General features: G+C 41.0%; 1 protein-coding gene and 1 pseudogene across 2 annotated transcripts in view; both read right to left on the bottom strand.

Moving 5' to 3' along the window:
* The window catches only part of ST3GAL6 (ST3 beta-galactoside alpha-2,3-sialyltransferase 6), an 82,364-nt gene that overhangs the window by 18,871 nt on the left and 44,711 nt on the right, over positions 1–18,782 (bottom strand). For both annotated transcript variants that reach the window (XM_054577351.1, XM_054577350.1), the window contains exons 4-6: positions 13,597–13,674; positions 10,397–10,500; positions 9,332–9,395 (exon numbers count right to left, since the gene is read on the bottom strand). In XM_054577351.1, the coding sequence (XP_054433326.1) occupies positions 9,332–9,395; positions 10,397–10,500; positions 13,597–13,674 (246 nt within the window). The remainder of the gene's footprint in view (positions 1–9,331; positions 9,396–10,396; positions 10,501–13,596; positions 13,675–18,782) is intronic.
* Positions 17,429–18,311, bottom strand: LOC129073707 (PRELI domain containing protein 3B-like; annotated as a pseudogene).

Genomic DNA, 18,782 nt, shown 5'->3' with positions numbered 1-18,782 from the left:
AGTCAGACAAATGCAGAAGCGTTAGTACTGTAGGTGGAGGGAAACATCAACAACATCAATGTAGAGAAAGTAAAATTTGAATTGTCCATTTCAAGCAATCTGTGATGTCTTCTCTTCTAAATGCTTTCTGACATTCACTTTCCCTTCAGCAGCATCATATGCATTAACATTTATCACTCCATCTTCAACAATCCACAGCAGATCCCAGCAATCATAATACCAACAGCCATGATCCCTCGTGCCTTGCTAGCGGAGCTCTGCTCTCATCAGTCTCACAATGGTGACTACATTTCCCTGCCAATGGTTGGGCTAGAGGTGGACATGTGACCGACCCATCCCTGGGCAGTAAGATAACAAGAAAGTCAAGCCCTGGCCAGGTGGCTGGGTGGCTCAGTTGGTTGGTACATCATCCCATACATCAAAAGGTTGTGCATTTGATTCCCAATCAGGGCACATACCTTGGTTGCGGGTTCGATTCCCAGCTGGGCACATATGGGAGACAACTGATCAATGTTTCTCTCTCACATTGAAGTTTCTCTCTTTTTCTCTCTCTCAAATCAATCAAATCATATCCTCAGGTGAGGATTTTTTTTTAAAAAAAAGATATTGGGGAAGTCTATTAGATGCTCTGGAAAAAATTTTACTCTGAGCAACAGTTTTAGAGGAGCACTCTTTTTATCCACTTCTTCCTTTCTGCTTAGATGTCAACATGTGATTACATCGAGTTGGAGCAGCTGCTGTCATCTTGCCACTAATGGGAAAAGGCAGAGAGAGCCAGAGAAATCGCCCTGACATCATGGCCACTAGCTCAGTCTCATAAGCAGGGCCCCTCCATACAGATGTGCAGGCTGCACACAGTCCAACCACAGAGTGTACCACTCAGTGACTGTGTGTGTGAACTGGTACTTCCTGGAGTTGTGCAATCAAGTCTGTTGCCACAAACAGCCATCCCCTACCAGGACAACCACCAGCCTGCGGAATCACCAAAGATACCCCCTGTGTATATGGTATGGGAGATAACGGTCTGCTTTGTTTAAATCACACCTTAGCCGGCAAGATTGCTACTTACTGCTCAAAGATCACAAAACACTGTGCAATGAACTGTGGTTGGGGATCTGACTGCTGGTTTTCAGCACCTATTCAGCACCTCTATTCAGCACCTCTGCAACCGTGGCCTAGCGACGTGAGCTTTTGCCTCAGTTTGCCCTTTTGTGAACTAAGTGAATCACTGAGGTCTTGAATGTTGTTATTCTGGGTTGCATGTGACCATTTCCACCCACACATGTACCATGCGTCTGTAGCTCCACCCAACAGGTGGCTATAGTAGTTGCTACAAAACAGGTAGTGGTTGCTTCTGCCCCTTCAGCACACATGACTCACTCCGTTGACACAGAATCACAGCTTCCCCTCCCCCTCAAGTTCTCCTCTTGGCTGAAAATGCTGCCAAGTAAAGAAACCGTGCAAACCAGCAAGACGTCCAGAGTGGAGATGCAGGCATTCGTATCTCTAACAGAGTCCGTGTTCTATTTAATAAATACACTGCTGGCGTCTACATCTTTTTCTTCTTTTTAAGTTGCCCAAGGCCATGCGCCCATGCTGGCTCACTGCCAATCTAATCAGGCTCTGCTGATGTGGACATAATGGTTTCTGCCTGGGTGAGCAACTTGGCAGCTTTCAGTAATCCCCACCCTTTAGAAGCAACTAACTTAACAGAGGTGCTTCCGTTAGCTAAGATGTTTGTGTCTAACCAGCTACATGGGTCTCAAGCATTTTTCACAGAATCCGGTATGCTTTCAGAATGTGATGTTGGCGGTTGGGGGTGGGGAGCTAGTTCAAGCCTTATTTACTTATTTTTTTAATTTCTTTTTTGTATCCTCACCCAAGGACATGTTTATTGATTTCAGAGAGAGAGGAAGAGAGGGGGAGAGAGAGAGGGACAGAAACATCAATGCGAGAGACAAAAACATCGATCAGTTGCCTCTTATAACACACCCCAACCAGGGACTAAACCTGCAACTTAGGCCTATGCCCTGCCCAGGAATGGAACCTGCAACCTTTCGGTTTGTGGGATGATGCTCCAATCAACTGAGTCACACCAGCCAGGGCAGTTCATGCCTTTTACGTGGCAGCTGAGGTTTTGTGGTTCAGGGTTTCTGCTGCTCTGGCTGTGGGAGAATGCGCTCCCACTGAGGAGTGAGAAGGCAGCAATTCCCTGGGGCCAAGGTGCAGGTGGGTGTGCTAAGGAGCTACACGTACAGGCGAGAAGCATCAGCCTTGCACCATGGGCACATTTTAAGAATTGCTTTTCTGTGATGCAATCCCCTTAAAGTATCCTCAGTCTTTAGTGAAGTTTGTAAAACATGGCCACCTTGTGTGAGCTGTGCTTTGGAAAATAAAGACAGGAACCTGAGGCCTGAGAAATCATCCACAGCAGCAGGACATAGATGGAAAGACACGAGAACTACAGTTGTGTCTCTCCAGATGGTTTCTAGGCCTCAGTGTGCCCTCCAAACAAAGTACTGGAGGTCACCTCAACCAACCCCCCCGTTTTTTAAAATTTTTTTCTTTGAAATATAATTCACATGCCATAAAATTCACCATTATACGTAAGAAAATTCAGTAGGTTTCAGCATATTCACGAAGTTGTGCAACCATCACCACCATCAGCGGTACATTCAGAACACTGCGTCAGCCCGCAAAGAAACCCACAGCCAGTAGCAGGCTTCCCATGGCCCCCTCACTCCAGTCTCTGGCAACAACTGATCTACCCTGTCCCTACAAATGCGTCTATCCTGGCTACTTCGCATAAATGGAATCGTATATCTGGTCTTTTGTGACTGGCTTCTTCCATGTAGCATAATGTTTTCAAGGTTTATCTGAGCTGTAGCATGCATCAGTATTTCATTCCTTTTTATGACTGAATAATATACCATTATACAGATATACATTTATCTGTTTAGCAGTTGTTAGACATTTGGGGCTATTTTTAATAATGCAGCTATGAACATTGACGTATAGGTTTTGTGCTGTCATACATCTTCAACTTAAGCTTTCTATTTTGAAGTAATTCTAGACTTACAAAATAGTACTGAGAAATCGTGCACGCCCTTCACTCCGTTCCCCTGGTTACACTGACTTCACTATTGCACGATGGTTTCACCAACTTAACTCTTCCCAACTAAAGTTGGCATTGGCGTAATGTGCATATACAGTTCCACCCCCCTCTTTTACATGAAACCAAGGTTCAGACAATCAAAAACTCACCTAAGGTGACAGAGCAGGTTAGTGCTTTTTACACAAGGGCTGACCCCCTCTGTTTAGATGGCCCACGTACACCCACCTCCTCACCCTCACCCCTTTACCAAAAACACAACCACTTTGTTTTCAAGCGACCCGTATCTGGAAGGTTTGTTATCAATTCTCTGCTGCCAAAGTCCTGGTCTGAGAACTAGTCTGAGTATTTCCACAAAAAGAGGAACATGAAAAGAAATAAAAGATTGCTCTAATAATCATTTTCAAATGGTTTATTTTGGGGACCTTGCTGGAGGTGGTTGTAGCACAACCTTGTGAATGTACTAAATGCCACGGAATTGCTCACTTTAAATAGTTCATTTTATGTTATGCAAATTGTACCTCAATTTAAAAAAACAGTTTGTCAGCATTTCTGTGAGACTTTTTTTCCTTTCACATATTTAGTCGGATCATCGGGCTCAGCGGCAGGTTCAGAGAGAAGGCCAATAGGCACATTTACTATGTATGTACTTCAGGGTGAGACCTGAGGAAAGAAAACATGTTCTTCTATAGTAACTATCAGAGAAGATTCTATGAAGAACAGGTATCTTTAAGAGGGGAAAAAAAGGAACTTATTTAACATGCATGTGTTTTTCAATAAACTACACATGGCTCCTGGAGATGTTTTAGCTTAACCCTGTAAAAGCACGAATGATCGTTTGGTTAAAAATGGCTTGAGGTTAAGGATGAAAGCATAAGCTATATTAAATAATGGGGGCAATATATAGCCCTGGAAATCCTAAAGAGTATAACCAAAAGAATTCACAATTCTAGAATTCTCTTTCCCTTACCTCTTCAGACAATGTTCAGTTTAAGACAGTCAATTGTGGAGTCTTTCCTGTCCTCTCCCTGCTTATTGAAAGGTGAAGGAGGAGATTAGAGGATGGTAAGAGTCTGGAAGCCTTTTAACTCTGACTCATTGTAACCTTTCCTGACCTCGGTTTTCTCATCTTTAAAATGAGGAGGTTGGACTAGATGATCTTCATCCTTCCTGCCTCTGACCACCTCGATGACTTCACCACTTTGCTTTTGAGTCTGGCTCAGTCCACACAACACATCAAGGACAGGTTAGCTTAGGCGATTAGGATTCTTTAGAAAACAGGTCAGCAGCCTCAGTATTTACCCTACCACAGCCTGCTGGGCTGTTGCTCAGGAGAGAAATGCTGAAAGACTATAAAGGAAAAAGCCCCAGATTATACCCTCTGTTAAGAACACATACCAGAAAGATAAACAAAATAAAATGTACAATGTACACGTCCTATTGCATGCTATCTTTTCACAGAGAACAGTCACAAAATTAGGAGGAAAGGCAATTTTCTATAATGTGAATGTTTTTTCTAACATGCAATTATAGGAAGGGCGATAAATTATTATAATTATTATTGTGACAAAAAAACTGTGAGGAAAAAACATGCAGGTTTTGTTGTTGTTGTTGTTGTTGTTGGGGGGTGGGCATGGAATGATTATGGAAAGGAGGAGGCAGAGCAAAGAACAAGCATGGAATTGTTACAACTCCAAGGCTCTTTCACACAGTTTTAGGGCCAAACACACACTCCTGTTCCCTTCCCTCTTTATTTCTGGCCCAAGAACTTCATGGAATTAACTTTAGAGAAAGGTTCTCTCTGCCTCAGTGTTATTACTAACATTACCTTACAAATATGGCATAAAGTAGATGTCCATAAGAGATGCCACCTCAAAATGATTGACAAGGCTAGTGTGTTTCCACAGCCTGCACAATGTATCGGTTCCCCAAGAGGGAAACCAGGGCTGCTCCAGGGCACTGGCTCAGTTGCTCCAGAGTTACACAGTAACTGACTTCAGCATCCTGACCTTCTCAAGCATGAACTGTGGGGACTAGGACAATGGTGGAGCGTGCTGAGGAAGGCTGCTAGTTGCCCCTAATAATCATGTTTCCTGTGTTCATTAAAAGAAGGCACTTCTTTTTTTTTTTTTTTTTTTTTTAAGGTGCACACACAGCCATGTGAAATAAGGGCCAGTATCTCCAATCCAATTTAGAGCTAGGTGTGGCCTTGTTATTATTTTCCTAGTCCACTGAATATAATCTGTATTTGCCAGCAAATGTTTAACAACCACTTCTCTCTGGGAGGGAGGAGGTGGATGGGAGAAGCCTTGTTGTGTTATGTTTGCCAGTTTCCATGGTATAAGTCATCCCACCATGGGTAGTTTTAAGCTTCCATCCTGATGTCACTGAACGCAGAACTGGGAAGAGCTGCAGCCCCACCACTTGGCACCAATAGGCTCCAGCACATCACAGACTGCAACGAAGTATGATATGTGACTTCTGGGAAATGTCCTGAAAGGAGGCAAGTCTTACTGGACGGGGGCATGCCCTTCCCCCTTCCTCCTCCTTGGTGGCCAGATGTGATTGCTGAAGGCACAGCCCTCAGAGTGGACCATAAGAAGGAAGTTGTTTCTGTAGAAACGGCCAAGTCACAAGGGAGAAGCCTTGGCCCCTGATGCTCACAGCTGCTGGGCTGGCCCCGAATGCTTACCTGCCAGCTTCATTTACCTACCACCTGTGAGAAAGAAGAAAACTTCTGTCTTGCAAATGCAACTGGTACAATATTTATTTGGAGTGTTACCATTCACAGTGGAATCTTTCATAACTGAGGGTATCATGCATGCTGAATAAGATAACTGCACAAAGCTAGGATTATATTTGGTAGGATCATAAAGGATTCAGTTTTGAAACAACAACAACAAAATGTTTGAACCCTTCTGGAAGGAACAAAGAGGACAGAGGGAGAATCACATTCTGGTGAAGAGAAAAGCCAAAGAGGAAATGGACCTGAAAGGAGGGGCCTCGCCTCTCCCGCCGCAGCCCCTCCTCTCTGACCTACAGACCTACAACAAAGGGTGAGCAAGCCCGTGTTTGGACGCGTGGGGCCGCTTCCCCATGCACGTGGGGCTCAGGAAGGGCTCCCCTCCCCCCTGGGGCAGTCCAACTCCTCTGCCTGAGAAAGAAAGACCATCCTCAGACCTTCTCCTTCTGGAGTGTTTCTTCCAAGTCTGCAGGAGAAATGGTAGGTGTACGTCACACAGAGGACAATCTGAATCGACTCGGGCAGCACAGAGGCACGTTAGCGTGCCTGCCTTTCTGGAATATATTTAAAATGCATTGCTCAGGCATAAGCTGGCCTGTTACTATCTTTGTGTTGTACAGTGGGTTCCAGACAAACATAGAACGACTTACTTAAAATAAGGATTAAATATATCACATGTGAACCCCTGGCAGAAGTTCATATGCAAAGAGAAGATGATAACATCACAGGCACATTCTTATTGTGGACAAAAAAAGAGCCAGGCGATAAACCTGACAAGCTCAGTGCGGCACAAGGCTGACTAATGAGGTCAGTGACCAGAAGTACCTCCACAGGATGGTCTTCACAAATTCCTAACTGGGCAGGTCAGGGCAGGCAGTCATGTCTCCGGCCGACAGCTTTCTTAGCAAAGGTCAATCCTTACCTCAAGTAGGCCCTGTCCATCGTCCTTACGCATGTAGGATAACATACCTTCGAAATGCCAGAATAATTTTCTTTTCTTGCCCCTGAAGGCACAACCATTGGCACCAGAGCACAGACCACAGAACACCCCCCGCATTGTGATCTAGTTCCTTGCATGCTGTCTCTATGTGCTGTAAATGTCAATTGTTAACTGTCCTGTCCCCACCAATATAAAAGTATGTGTTTCTCTGTGTTGTCTCTATCCAGCCCTAGAGATCTCCCTGCTTTGCTTTCTCTCACCTCCTTAATCTACCACCAGCAGGTTTCATGCACCTTTCTTAGACCTTCTTTTATTCTAATACATAAAGTGAGCTGCAAAGGTGCCGTGCTCCAGACCATCTGAGGTCTTGCTCCCAAGCATTTGTTGTCAGTTTGGCTCACACAAACTCAGAAGACTTCTCTACAGGTTGGGATGTTTCTTAACTCAGTCAACATTATCTAATTTCAAAATACCCTTTCTGAAGTCTCTAGGGAGCAGGTGTGCTCATGTCAAACAAGCAGTTCAGCAACGCTGAGTGTCTGAGTGCCTCCCTGTGTGCACTCTGGGATCCTACCAGGGCGTTTCCAGTCACTCTCCATTGGAAGAGTCTCTGGCTGCATGAGTTCGTCCTCTGTCTCTTAACAACTTCAGACTGAGGGACTCTTGTGCAGTCAGCATGATTATTGATCTCTCCTCACCACCCATAACCACCTCCCTCTCCAAACAGGAGATGCTAAGCAGCTGACAGGTGTTGATGGTGCAAGGAGGGGGTGCCCTCAGTGACAAAGGACGGAAGGGTAGGGAACAGAAAGACTGAGTCAGCAAGAAGAGAGGAAGCAGCCTGGCCCAGGCGCACAGATGATGAACATCTGTGCCAGAAGAGCTTCTTAAAGCAACTGAATGAAACACAGTCTAGTTCTAAGATAGAAATAAAGGAAAGACAAAACTTTCACTCACATATCCTCAAGTGTCCTGACAGTAGCTCACATTTACAGGGCTAAGAATCTTTTCAGATGTTTGCAGATACTTGCGGCAAATATTTAAGGTATAATCCTTATCATGCTTAAGTCAGAAATCCAGGCACTGGATAAAGTTCTCTAGGTTTCATCCTGGCTCTGGCATTTGCCAGCTGTAACAAGCGACCGACGTTTGCCTGGCCTGTTTCCCCTGCTAAAAGGTGAAGATCATCAATCATACTTTACAGAGTGGTTGTAGGAAATAAAGAGAACTGACATAAAGCACAGATGCCAGCAGTATGCACAAAACAATATTCTACTAATAAGAGCTATATAAACTTTAAGTTAGAAAAGAATTTATGTTGTTGATATGCAATCAAAAATTGGTATTGAGATACGTTAATGGCATTGTTTTAAATTATAACAAGTACAGGGGTTGGGGGTCTGAGTGAAAAGAGTGAAGGGATGAAGCAAAGAAAAAAGAAGAGAAAAAACTCGGACACAGACAATAGTATGGCAATTACCAGAAGGAAAACGGGGTGAGGGAAGTAGGGAGGCTAAGGAGGGATACATGGTGATGGAAGGAGACCTGACGTGGGGTGGTGAACACACAATATAATATGCAGATGATGTATTATAGAATTGTACCCCTGAAACCTATATAATTTTATTAAACAATATCACACCGAGAAATTGAATAAAAATAAAAAAAAGGAATCACAAAGTAAAAAAGTAACATAAATTGTAACAAGTACAAACTAAAATGAACCAACATATATAACATAATCCACACGTCAGTAAAATGAGATAAACTCAGACAAAATGTAGCACCACTCTGCCTGCGGGCCCATTTCTGCACCCACCCCGCAAGTGGCACCTCTGCTCCCTTGAGCAAGGGAAATTCTGCATTTTACTTTTCAATGGAGGCCTGACATCTACAGACTACCCATATCATCCCCCTGGACCACTGGCCAAATTCTGCAGGGGAGCTTAAAACTTTGGAAATAAGTCTCCCTGCTCATTCAGTTGGCAATTCAATTCCTACAGGGTTAACTTGATATCAAAATTTTCTAAAAGCTAAATTGCTATTTGCGGTCAGAGAATGTGTATCTAAGCAAGCTGTTTGCTTCCCTCACATATAATTCTGAATAATAGGAATGGAGCTGCTTCTGAAATCCGATATTCAAATAGAACGGAAAGGATCCTTATGAACAGTTTAAAAGATACGTGGGAAGGTATGGGAAACAGCCCACAGAGGAGGCTGTGAGCTGATTAACAGGGGTGTGAATTAATTCTTCAGTAACAACAACTTAGGAAAGATGAAGGTGAGTTAAAAATGCCCTCACTTTACACCGGCATCACTCATCGTAAGACCTTTTGCAAACTTTTGGGCCAACCAATCATGCAGCTTCTATATTAATTGTGTAGTGTATTTCAAGTGTCCTGGAAGTAACTACTAGATGTTTTAGTTATGCACAGAGGCTATGGAATTTTCCTGAGTGACCACATACAGTGGGAGTGTACTTTGAACCACTTCAGATGAAACTAAAAGTCAAACAGAAGCAAGGAAATGAACTCACTTGTCAAACTCATCGAAGAGGTCACAGCTCTGCAGCTTTGAAAGAGCACGTTGAAAATCTTCCGCTAGAAAACAAAAGGAATACTGTGCAGAAAAGAAGTCGTGGCTGCTTTAGTACATAGTAAGCTACCTCGCTCCCTCGCTTCTCCCAAAGCCACTTTCAGCTGGTAGGGCTACATCTGATTTTTTCTGTGATGAAGATTCATGATATAATTGCATGCAGCCAGCACTACTTAATAGGCACACTCAAATGGTAAATGCTCCAAGGACATGTGCCAAAAAACCTCAGAAAAATAAGAAGTTAATGGGAAAACAATCACAAAACAGTAACCCCCAAATTAGAAGTATCAGATGATTCTGAAATTGACATCAGTAGAGAAATCAATAGGCAGAAAGTTTAAACCTTATTTAATTATCAAACTCTCTGCAATATATTTTTAAAACATATATGTACCCATTCACAGAGGATTAGTTAAATAAGCAAAATCTAACTCAGAAAACCGTAGGCTTATGACCTTCTGGGCTTTTGGAGTCTCTTAAAAATTGAGAATGTAAAGCTGTGTAAGGTCAATCACTTGTCAAGCAGAAGGAAAAGTGTATCACCATTCGTAGATGGAGTATTTCTCTCTAAATTTAGCAAAAATAAAATATCCACTGAATAAATTTTTAAAATCAGTCAAGGAGCTAGACCATGCTGATGAAGTAAAACTCACAAGTAAACATGTGAAATGCGAGATCGGAAGGAACTTAACACAGAGTTACCCTGCTAATTCTCAGCTGGAGTTAGGAAGGGCGTCCGAACTCATTGACCATACGATGACAAAAGAAAAGTAGACAGCAGCGTCTGAACCCCAACAACAACAACAAAATCTAGCTTGTTTATTCTTTTATTCTACAGGCCTCAAAGGGAGTTAGTTATATGTTAAAATCGATCCCCTTCTTCTCATTCCCAAACCATATTCTTTAGGAATCATTATGAAGCAGAAAGATTAAATGGACTTAAAATTATATAAACTTCAAACACCACTCATATTTCATAGGGCAGGGCAAGGATAACATTACTGACCTGATGTTCTTATCCCATAGGGCAAATCAAACTTATCGCTACCATAGAAGGAAGCAAGCTTTTTAAAATCAGCAGCACAAAGAAAAGGATGGAACTGATGAAACCTGGAAGATAAGGATAAAGAATGACTGTTCCCAAATGCCTGTAACAACTCTAGGCTTTTAAAGTCACAACTGAAAATAACTGTGGCATATCATTCATATTGCTATATTGACTATATGATGGTAAAATCATTTTTAAAATTCTTTAAAATCACGGAGTCAGTGTTTAAATATAACATAGAATGGGATACACCATGAAACTACAAACCAGAATGGAAACACGTTCCAGGTAGTGGAACCAAAATTATATAAGAGCTAAGGGGACGGGGTTTGGGGGAACAAAGTTTTTTTTTAAAAAACCAACACCAAGTGATAAAGTGTTAGCCATATACAGGAAGAAACAAATGAATTACTATGGGAAAATAAAAATATTGATGCTAAGCTACTTCCAAATGAAAAGGCACCATATGTATGAAAGTGTCCGCTGTCAAAATGAAAAATACATTAAAATTAGATGTCGCTAGAGCTAAACTCCTGATGTCATTAAATTAAGATTTACTCAAGAACAAGAACCACGGGCACTTGACTTCTTATTGCCTGCTCTGGCCTGAAGGTACTCGCTGCTCAGGGGTTGTCTCAGACAAGAGAGAAAGTGTGACGAGCGTCGGGCGAGCCTCTGGTTTTTCTCACTTTGAATGCCTAGCAGAGTGGTGAGACAACATATATCTAATAAATGATTGAGTGAATTCCAACTCCAAGTTAATTCTTGATGCAACCATTATCTAAAAGAAAAATATTTTTTTAAATTAAAGAGAAGGAACAGGTAGCACCTATATTAAAATGCTATCGTAGCCCACCTGAAGCACAGCACGCCACAGAGCGAATCAAGCTAACCTTTAGCCCAAATCCCACAAAGGGCCCCCATCTTTCCCGGCTTCTCACTTCTGCATTTTCTTAGTCTAAAAACTGCAGGTGGAGATGAGAGTGTCCCTGGGGTTCCAGAGGCTACAGGACAGAACGGAAATCAACAGCAGTAGAGTAGGGGTGAACTAGCTGCAATTTTCTGCTGGCTTTCCCACTCCTGAATCACTAGCCTTAGGCAGGTCCCAGAGATTCAGAGCTTCAGAGCTGAGCTAAAAACTCATGGGTATTCAGACTAAGGAAACATGTGAGAGACCAGCCCTTCCTGCTTTAGATATGAGGTGTTTCCCAGATTCGGTGGTTACAGTGATAGCAGCCTTGAAGGTCCAGCCAATCTTGGAAGGTCATTTGTATACCAGGATTGAAGCTCAAGTTCAGGATCTGCTCTGAGAAGATAAACTGTCAGGTCACCTGACCTAAGATTGAGAGGAGACTCAAGATCTTCCCAGCCCGGGAAAAGTGAACCATACATGACTTTGCGCCCTGAGAGCAATGCAGTAAAGGGCTGTGTTCTTTGCCTATGGTGGGGGTGATGAGGATGATGACCAACGATTAATGTCTATTACCAGTCAAACCTTGTACTAAATGACTTACATTTTATTTCTAAATGAAATAATAGTTTAGCACCGTGTCTCACACACAGTAGGGGCTCAATAAGTATCAGCCTTATCTGTAATAATTATACATTACGTTGTCTATTACATTGTATTATAATGTATCATGTTATATTACATTTCTGCTACTGTAATACCTACAAAAGCCTTGGGAGGGTAGGTAAAGTCTATTAATCAATTTAGACAAAGAAACTGAAGCTATGAGAAGTGAAGGAACTATACAGGATTATCTGGAGTCACTGACCCATAACTGACCAAGCTGAAATCCATACCCAAGCTTAACCCTGAGGAAAGGTGTCCTCTTTACGGTTCTGCAGGCAGCACGTCCAGGCTTCCCAGTGGAGCTTCTCCTGATTGCTGCCGCCCCCAGCTAATACAATTTGCAGGGCCAGTACAGATCTACCTGACAATTAAACTGTAGATTCCTACTCCTGCTGAGCAATGCTACATAAATTGTTTAACCCTTTGGGGTTTTCTCAGAAAGGAAATACCCTTTTCCACTAAAGAAGACACCTTGATTTTAGAGTAGCCTTTTAAACCTGCAGTCTGCAAATCCATAGGCAATTCATGAAATCAATTTGGAGAGTCATGATTAACATATTTTTTAAAAGTAAATGGAACAGAATACAGGGCATCTGGAATAAGAAGGGTAAAAATTCTTTCTTATTATAACTACACATGTATACTAAGTTACAAAGTAAAATGTATTTCTTAGCATGGGTCACGGTCAAAGCAGCGTGAGAACACTCTTCAAGCCTCTCAGTGGCCCTCACTGGACACAACCCCAGGGAGAGACTACAAGCAGCTGTGGCTCGCCTATAACCATGTGCAGAAGTAGTTCATGTATCTGCAGGTTTCCAGAGAGCTGGTTGACTTTTTCAGGGGACCTGTGGCCCCCAAAAGGTAAAGAACCAGTCATGGAAAGGTGCAACGACATAATGAAACAAAATAAAAGCAGAAAATTTGTTTTTCTTAAATTTAATCTATCCTTAATAGATTTAATTGTAAAAAAAAAAAAAACTTATACCTGTTTTACACAATTAAGCATGCCCGGACTAGACCATCATTTATTCCTTTTTATCTAGAATTATTTTGACTAGCCTGTTAAAGGTGAGGTGACAGAGAAAAAATATTTGTAAATGGAAGAATAAATTCCCTACAAGTCCTGGCAACAATAATGAACAATCATTATTTACATTCTATATAGATGAATATGTATTAAAAGTCAGTGAAACTCAGGGAAAATTTCTAAATGTGAAGTTTAACCTAGAGGCAAGGGGGAAGGAGCCAAAAAATAAGGATAAAAATAACGTGGGAAAACAAGGGGGTGAAATAAAACCCTAAAAAATAGTTTACTTTTTTATGATCAAACACAAATAGACCTCTCTAATCTCACCTGTGTGAAAAGAACACTAGTCTGATTGAGTTCTTCAATGCCTTTATTTAAAATACATACAGAGCTCTGACTAAAAGCACAAAGAGACAGGATATTCAAGCTCTTCCTTAAATGTAGGGTGTCTTCTTTATACTGCTAATATTTGAACAAAAAAAGGTAAACAAGTGTGGAAAACGATTGCAAACACATTCTAAACATTTTGTATGCCACAGTTTCTTTCATCTTTACCTCAGGAGAGATGCAAAAGCTGGCTTTGACGAGCAAGTCTGGACCTTATTTCTTCGTTTCATTTCCACAGGAGGCACCCTATAAGACAGAAACAGTGTCGGTGAGAAAGCAGAACCAGGCGGCCAGCCCAAAGGGAAGCAAATGTCCTGGGACCCCACTCTGTGCCACCACTGAGAGGCTTCTCAGGTAGCAAACGAAAGTCCTCACAGCCGCCCCTGAGGTATGACAGTACCTTCTCCATGTCCTGCACACATCTGAGGATTCGTGGATGCAAAGCAAGAGGGATACAAAAGGCTGAGGTGATGAGGGACCCACGAGCAGGTCAAAGAGCAGTGAATCAAAGGACCCTCCAAGAAGGGCTTGGGTTATCACGCTGTGGAAGGCACAGCCTGGTTCACTTTTTAGAAGTCCCCAAAAGCCTGAGGAATCCAGTTCACCCAAGTGCCCACAGCCATGGATCCTCTATGCTCAATCTGGGTCACCTACCAGCAGCAAAGACCACAGATGCACTGACCTGAGCAGGTCACACACACCCTGCCTTGTGATCTGGTGACTCCACAAATCACACTATTGAGAGTCACATCTAACTCTCCTCAGTTCTTGGCACAGGTTGGGCCTTGTGTGTCTCCTGAATGGAGCGCTTGTCTCTACAATTTAAAAGGGTATTGTGAAAGAGAGAGAAAACAAAAATAAATGAAAGGGATAGGGTGGCAGGATCCAGACAGCCAGGAAAGAGGAGAACAGCTTAATCTAACAACATATTAATGGAAATCAATTATGTGAAAAATCAATCTAAAAAGAAAACTAATTCATTTTCTTCTATAACTCACAGGATTCAAACTGAAATAAATAGTCTAAATGCCCCATGGATAGACCCAATTTTCAATTTTGAGGCAATACCAAATCCCTAAGGTATGGTTAGAAGTGCTAAGTTCCAGAACTACGAAGGGGGACCCTAAAAAACCTGAATTACCCTCTGGAGGGCAGGGGAAGCTAGGTGAGTGTTCTAGGAACCCATCCGTACCAGTGTACCCGCTGGTCATTGTCCTGAGAGGCTGTGTTCGGCTTCAGTAAGTTTTTTTTTTTGGAAGACTTTCAACACATTTGCCCATTTCATCACGGTGGTTTACAAGCGCACCCGTCCACACCATGCAGAGTGTTCAGCAGTTTTTTTTACCAAAAATGGCAGGACCCTGCTGCCCCGGCATCCCTGCTCCCTCAATATCACCCCAGCAACATTTTTTTTGTTGTTTCCCTGGATGAAAACAGTCCTCAAAGGGAAAACTTTTGCCAATGTGGAAGAGGTGAATCAACAAATGGCAGAAGCGCTAAAAGGCATCAATATCAACGAGTTCAAACACTATTTTGAGCAGTAGAAAAAACATCTCAATAGGTGTATTGCATCAAGTGGAGAGTACTGAGTTGGTCAAAAAGTCCATTTAGGTTTTTTTCCATAAAACAAAAGACAGCATTTTTCACTTTCACCAATAACTTTATTGATTTGGATATTTTGTGTATGTCGGCTATCTTCCATGTGGTATGACATTGATTGTTCTCAATTAATGTCTCAATTTGATCGCTACCAACCTCAACTGGCCTACCCAACCATGAGCATCATCCAGCAAGAAATCTCTAGCAGGAAACTTCGCAAACCACTTTTGACACATTCAATCAGTTGCAGTACCTTCTCCTTACACTGCACAAATCTTTTTTTGTGTTTCAGCTGTGTTTTTACCTTTCTTGAAATAATAAAGTATAGTATACTGAAAATGTTGCTTATTTTCTTCTATCTTCAATGTTAAAATGACTACACAAAAACTCGTCAATTTTTGTAAGTTTTCTTAAATGCACGCATGACAGCTGTCACAATACAATCTAACAAAATCGTTCTGAATGAAGCTAAAGATAATTGAATTCTACTAGAGCCAGCTGATGGGGAAAATAAATGAAATTTTTGGCCAAACCACTACTTTGAAGGTGACTTAAATTTAAACATGTAAGAAGAAATACACAATTTTTGTAAATAAATTCCAGGGTCTTTTAGGGGCGGCCCCTCATATCCAGCTAATAACACCCTTATGCAAAGAAACATCTTTTATGAATACCATAAATGGCAAGAATTCCTTGATTTATACATAAGGAAAATATATAAATATGGTGGACCAACATATCATCTCATAAAAACTATATTCAGAGGACAAAATAAAGTAAATTACTTGATTTCTAAGGTTATTAAGAAATATAAAGCAAACTATTTTAGATTTGAAGACGAACTTTGGGTGGCTTTAAAAAAAGACAATGATCTGTCTTAATAGTTGTGTGTGTGTATGATGAAATCTTTTTATCATCAGGGCATTCATTACACCTTTTTCAGAACAAGTATAATTTACAGAAATTATACAAGGTAATTTTTAATTAAATATCAGTATTTAGCCTTGTTTTGTTTAGCTGAAATGTTATTTCAATTGTAAAAACCATCTCTGGTTATAAAAAAATAATTAAAAACTTTACTGAAGTTCACTTGCTTTTGCAAATGCCCTAAGTCTTAAGCTAAACAATATAATATTTCAAGTAGAAAAACACTAATTTCTAAATAGTTTGGTATATTATTTCTGTGGGTTTATACATATATTACCTGGTTTCTTTTATAGAAAACCTGACTAGAAGTTTATCACATTAAACATTGTAAAATAAAGGCAAGAGCTAATCGCCTTTTAACAAAAATATTCTATAAGCAACAATTACAAGTATCAAAGATATTTTTTACTGGTTGATAATTAACTGCTACAAAATGTGAAACAAAATATGTTTCCTGAATTGTTTCTGAGAGTGCAGCTGCCTTTGGCACCCAAAATGAGGATTTCCCATAAATAAAAGCTGCAAAGCAATTCATGTAGCAGTTATTTCAGGTCAGCGCTTCCTTTCCTACCCTTCTTCTCTCCTCCCGTGCCCGCCTCCACAGTGGCCCACTATTATTAAGAACATTAAGTACCTGGGAATTACCCCTCAGATAAAGACATCATTTGAGTAATTTCAAGTGATATATACAGGTCCTCCTCATGTAAAAAAAAAAAAAAACCCAAAAAACGTAGTGGTCACAATTACTTCAAAAATAATTATATTCAAATAACCTGACATCTCATGCTTTAACATTTATAGGACCATGAGTTTGACACATGGCAGTTTACAAGTTAGGCAAAGGTAAATTACCCAAATGCTAAACGATGTGAACAGCTGTTCTTCTGTTTAAGTTCAGAGTGCTGCAAAATTCCGGTAATGACTCATTTTTTCAGTTAACACAACCAGCCCACAACACAGCATACTCAGTCATAAAGTACAAATCCAAGGAAGGTAGTATGTTCACCAAGTTACAAAACTTGGGCAGATCAATGCAGTGTTCTTTTAATATAATAAAATATTTTTGTTTGAGTTATATATTACTTAGGTGATAATTTTCAATTCAAAAATGTCATTCAAGTACCAAATTAAAACACTGTCTTTTTGTTAATGGTGGTTTATAGCAGAGCAAGTTATTTTATACAAATTAATATATCCTTTAAAACTTTATAATTTCTCTTTTGAAAGTGAGTTCCCTCTTGAGGTTTACTGCAACAGGGTAATTGTGTATATTTAGAGGTGGCTCTGCTTTGTTTTGGGGTCAGTTCAAGGCCGGGTAGAGTTTGAACGTAAGAAAAGCTTTAAAGTTCTCCATGAAGGAGATTTAATATGCTAACACCAATTTCCAAGTACTTTTCAAGTGTTAAATTGTCACATAAATACTGGAATAAAAACCAATCATTTCAGACAACACTAATAATTTCAGATGTTCCCTTTTATTCAGAAACCCTATACCTCTTTGTTAAGTCACATAGCCTTTCTTCAGCTTATTTTAATTCTCCATAAAATATAGTTGTATTTTTTAAATAAATAAGTATGCCAGCTAGTAGAGATCTAGGGGACTGGGTGTTGTATAGCAACTGTCATCATTTCTCTACAAACACTGTTGCTGCCATCAGAGTTTTTATGCTCCCTCTTGCTGAAGCCATCTGTCTTCAATGTCGGCATTTAATTTAGGTATGTATTACCCATTCCATTGCTTCTCAGCCTTCATAAGTGTTGGAAGATACTGGCCTTGTCATCCGCTCTTTGAGATAACTCCTGACTCCTTTCACAGTGATCAGGGCCCCTTGAATCAAAACAGTTTTCTCTAGTTCCTCAGGATGTGGTTTGTACATACGCTTGTCACCTACTGAAACCATTTTTGTAAACAAAATTTAGTGGATTTAAGTTGTATTGTTTTCTCTACAGGATCAACTACAGAATGTTCTCGCACATATGTTTTGGTTCTTGTTGCACCCATAAGAGATTTCACAACAGAAGGCAGTCCCCACTCTGTGCTGAGAAGTCTGTGTCTGTGCAACTTTCCAGAAGAATCTTTATCCAATACATCAACTCCAACCACGCCATGGGCTCACGGTGTTTACAGACTTCTGCACAGCAGCTGTTCCAACAGTTTCCCACAGGTGGTCAAAGACATGCTCTGAATTTAAGATGTTCATGGTGCTGGCAGCCTGCATGGTGACCGTCAGTGCAAAGAGGCAAAGAGGCCATACTGGCCCCTGCCCTGCCCCCTAGTCACTGTCTTAATAGCTTTTAAGGAAACAAGTTCACAGCAACACTCATTTGAGATAATTTCTGTGCCTGGAGTAATGCACTAACTTAGGAATATCATGAACATTCCTCAAATCCTGATGACAAAAGACTGTGCTGGCCTTGGACAGGTAACTCAGTTGGTTAGAGCATCATCCTGACATGCCATGGTTGCAGGTTTAATCTCTGGCCAGGGCACATACGAAAAGCAATCAACAAATTCATAAACACATGGAACAAGAAATCAATGTGTCTGTCTCTCTCTGTCTCTTTCTCCCTCTCCCTCTCTCTCCCTCTCCCTCTCTCTCACCCTCCCTCCCTCTCTAAAGTCAACCAATAAAATTTATTGCCTAACTCAGAACTTTTTTGTTGTCCTCATCATTTCTCCTAGGGCCAACATTAGGATTAATAGGGAAGTAGCAATCTATAAGCTTCTTTCTCTTTTGTTCTTGTCTTACATTACTAAGGGTGGAACAAAAACAGGATGTGGCAGAGACAGAGGGAGATTCTTGTGGTATAATTTTTATATAGTGTAT

This window comes from Pteronotus mesoamericanus, unplaced genomic scaffold (assembly GCF_021234165.1).
Source record: "Pteronotus mesoamericanus isolate MK-2021 breed Mesoamerican mustached bat unplaced genomic scaffold, CSHL_Meso_final contig_42, whole genome shotgun sequence".
Taxonomy (NCBI): Eukaryota; Metazoa; Chordata; class Mammalia; order Chiroptera; family Mormoopidae; genus Pteronotus; species Pteronotus mesoamericanus.
Note: the sequence above shows the minus strand (reverse complement) of the source record. Positions and strands in the feature narration are given on the sequence as shown.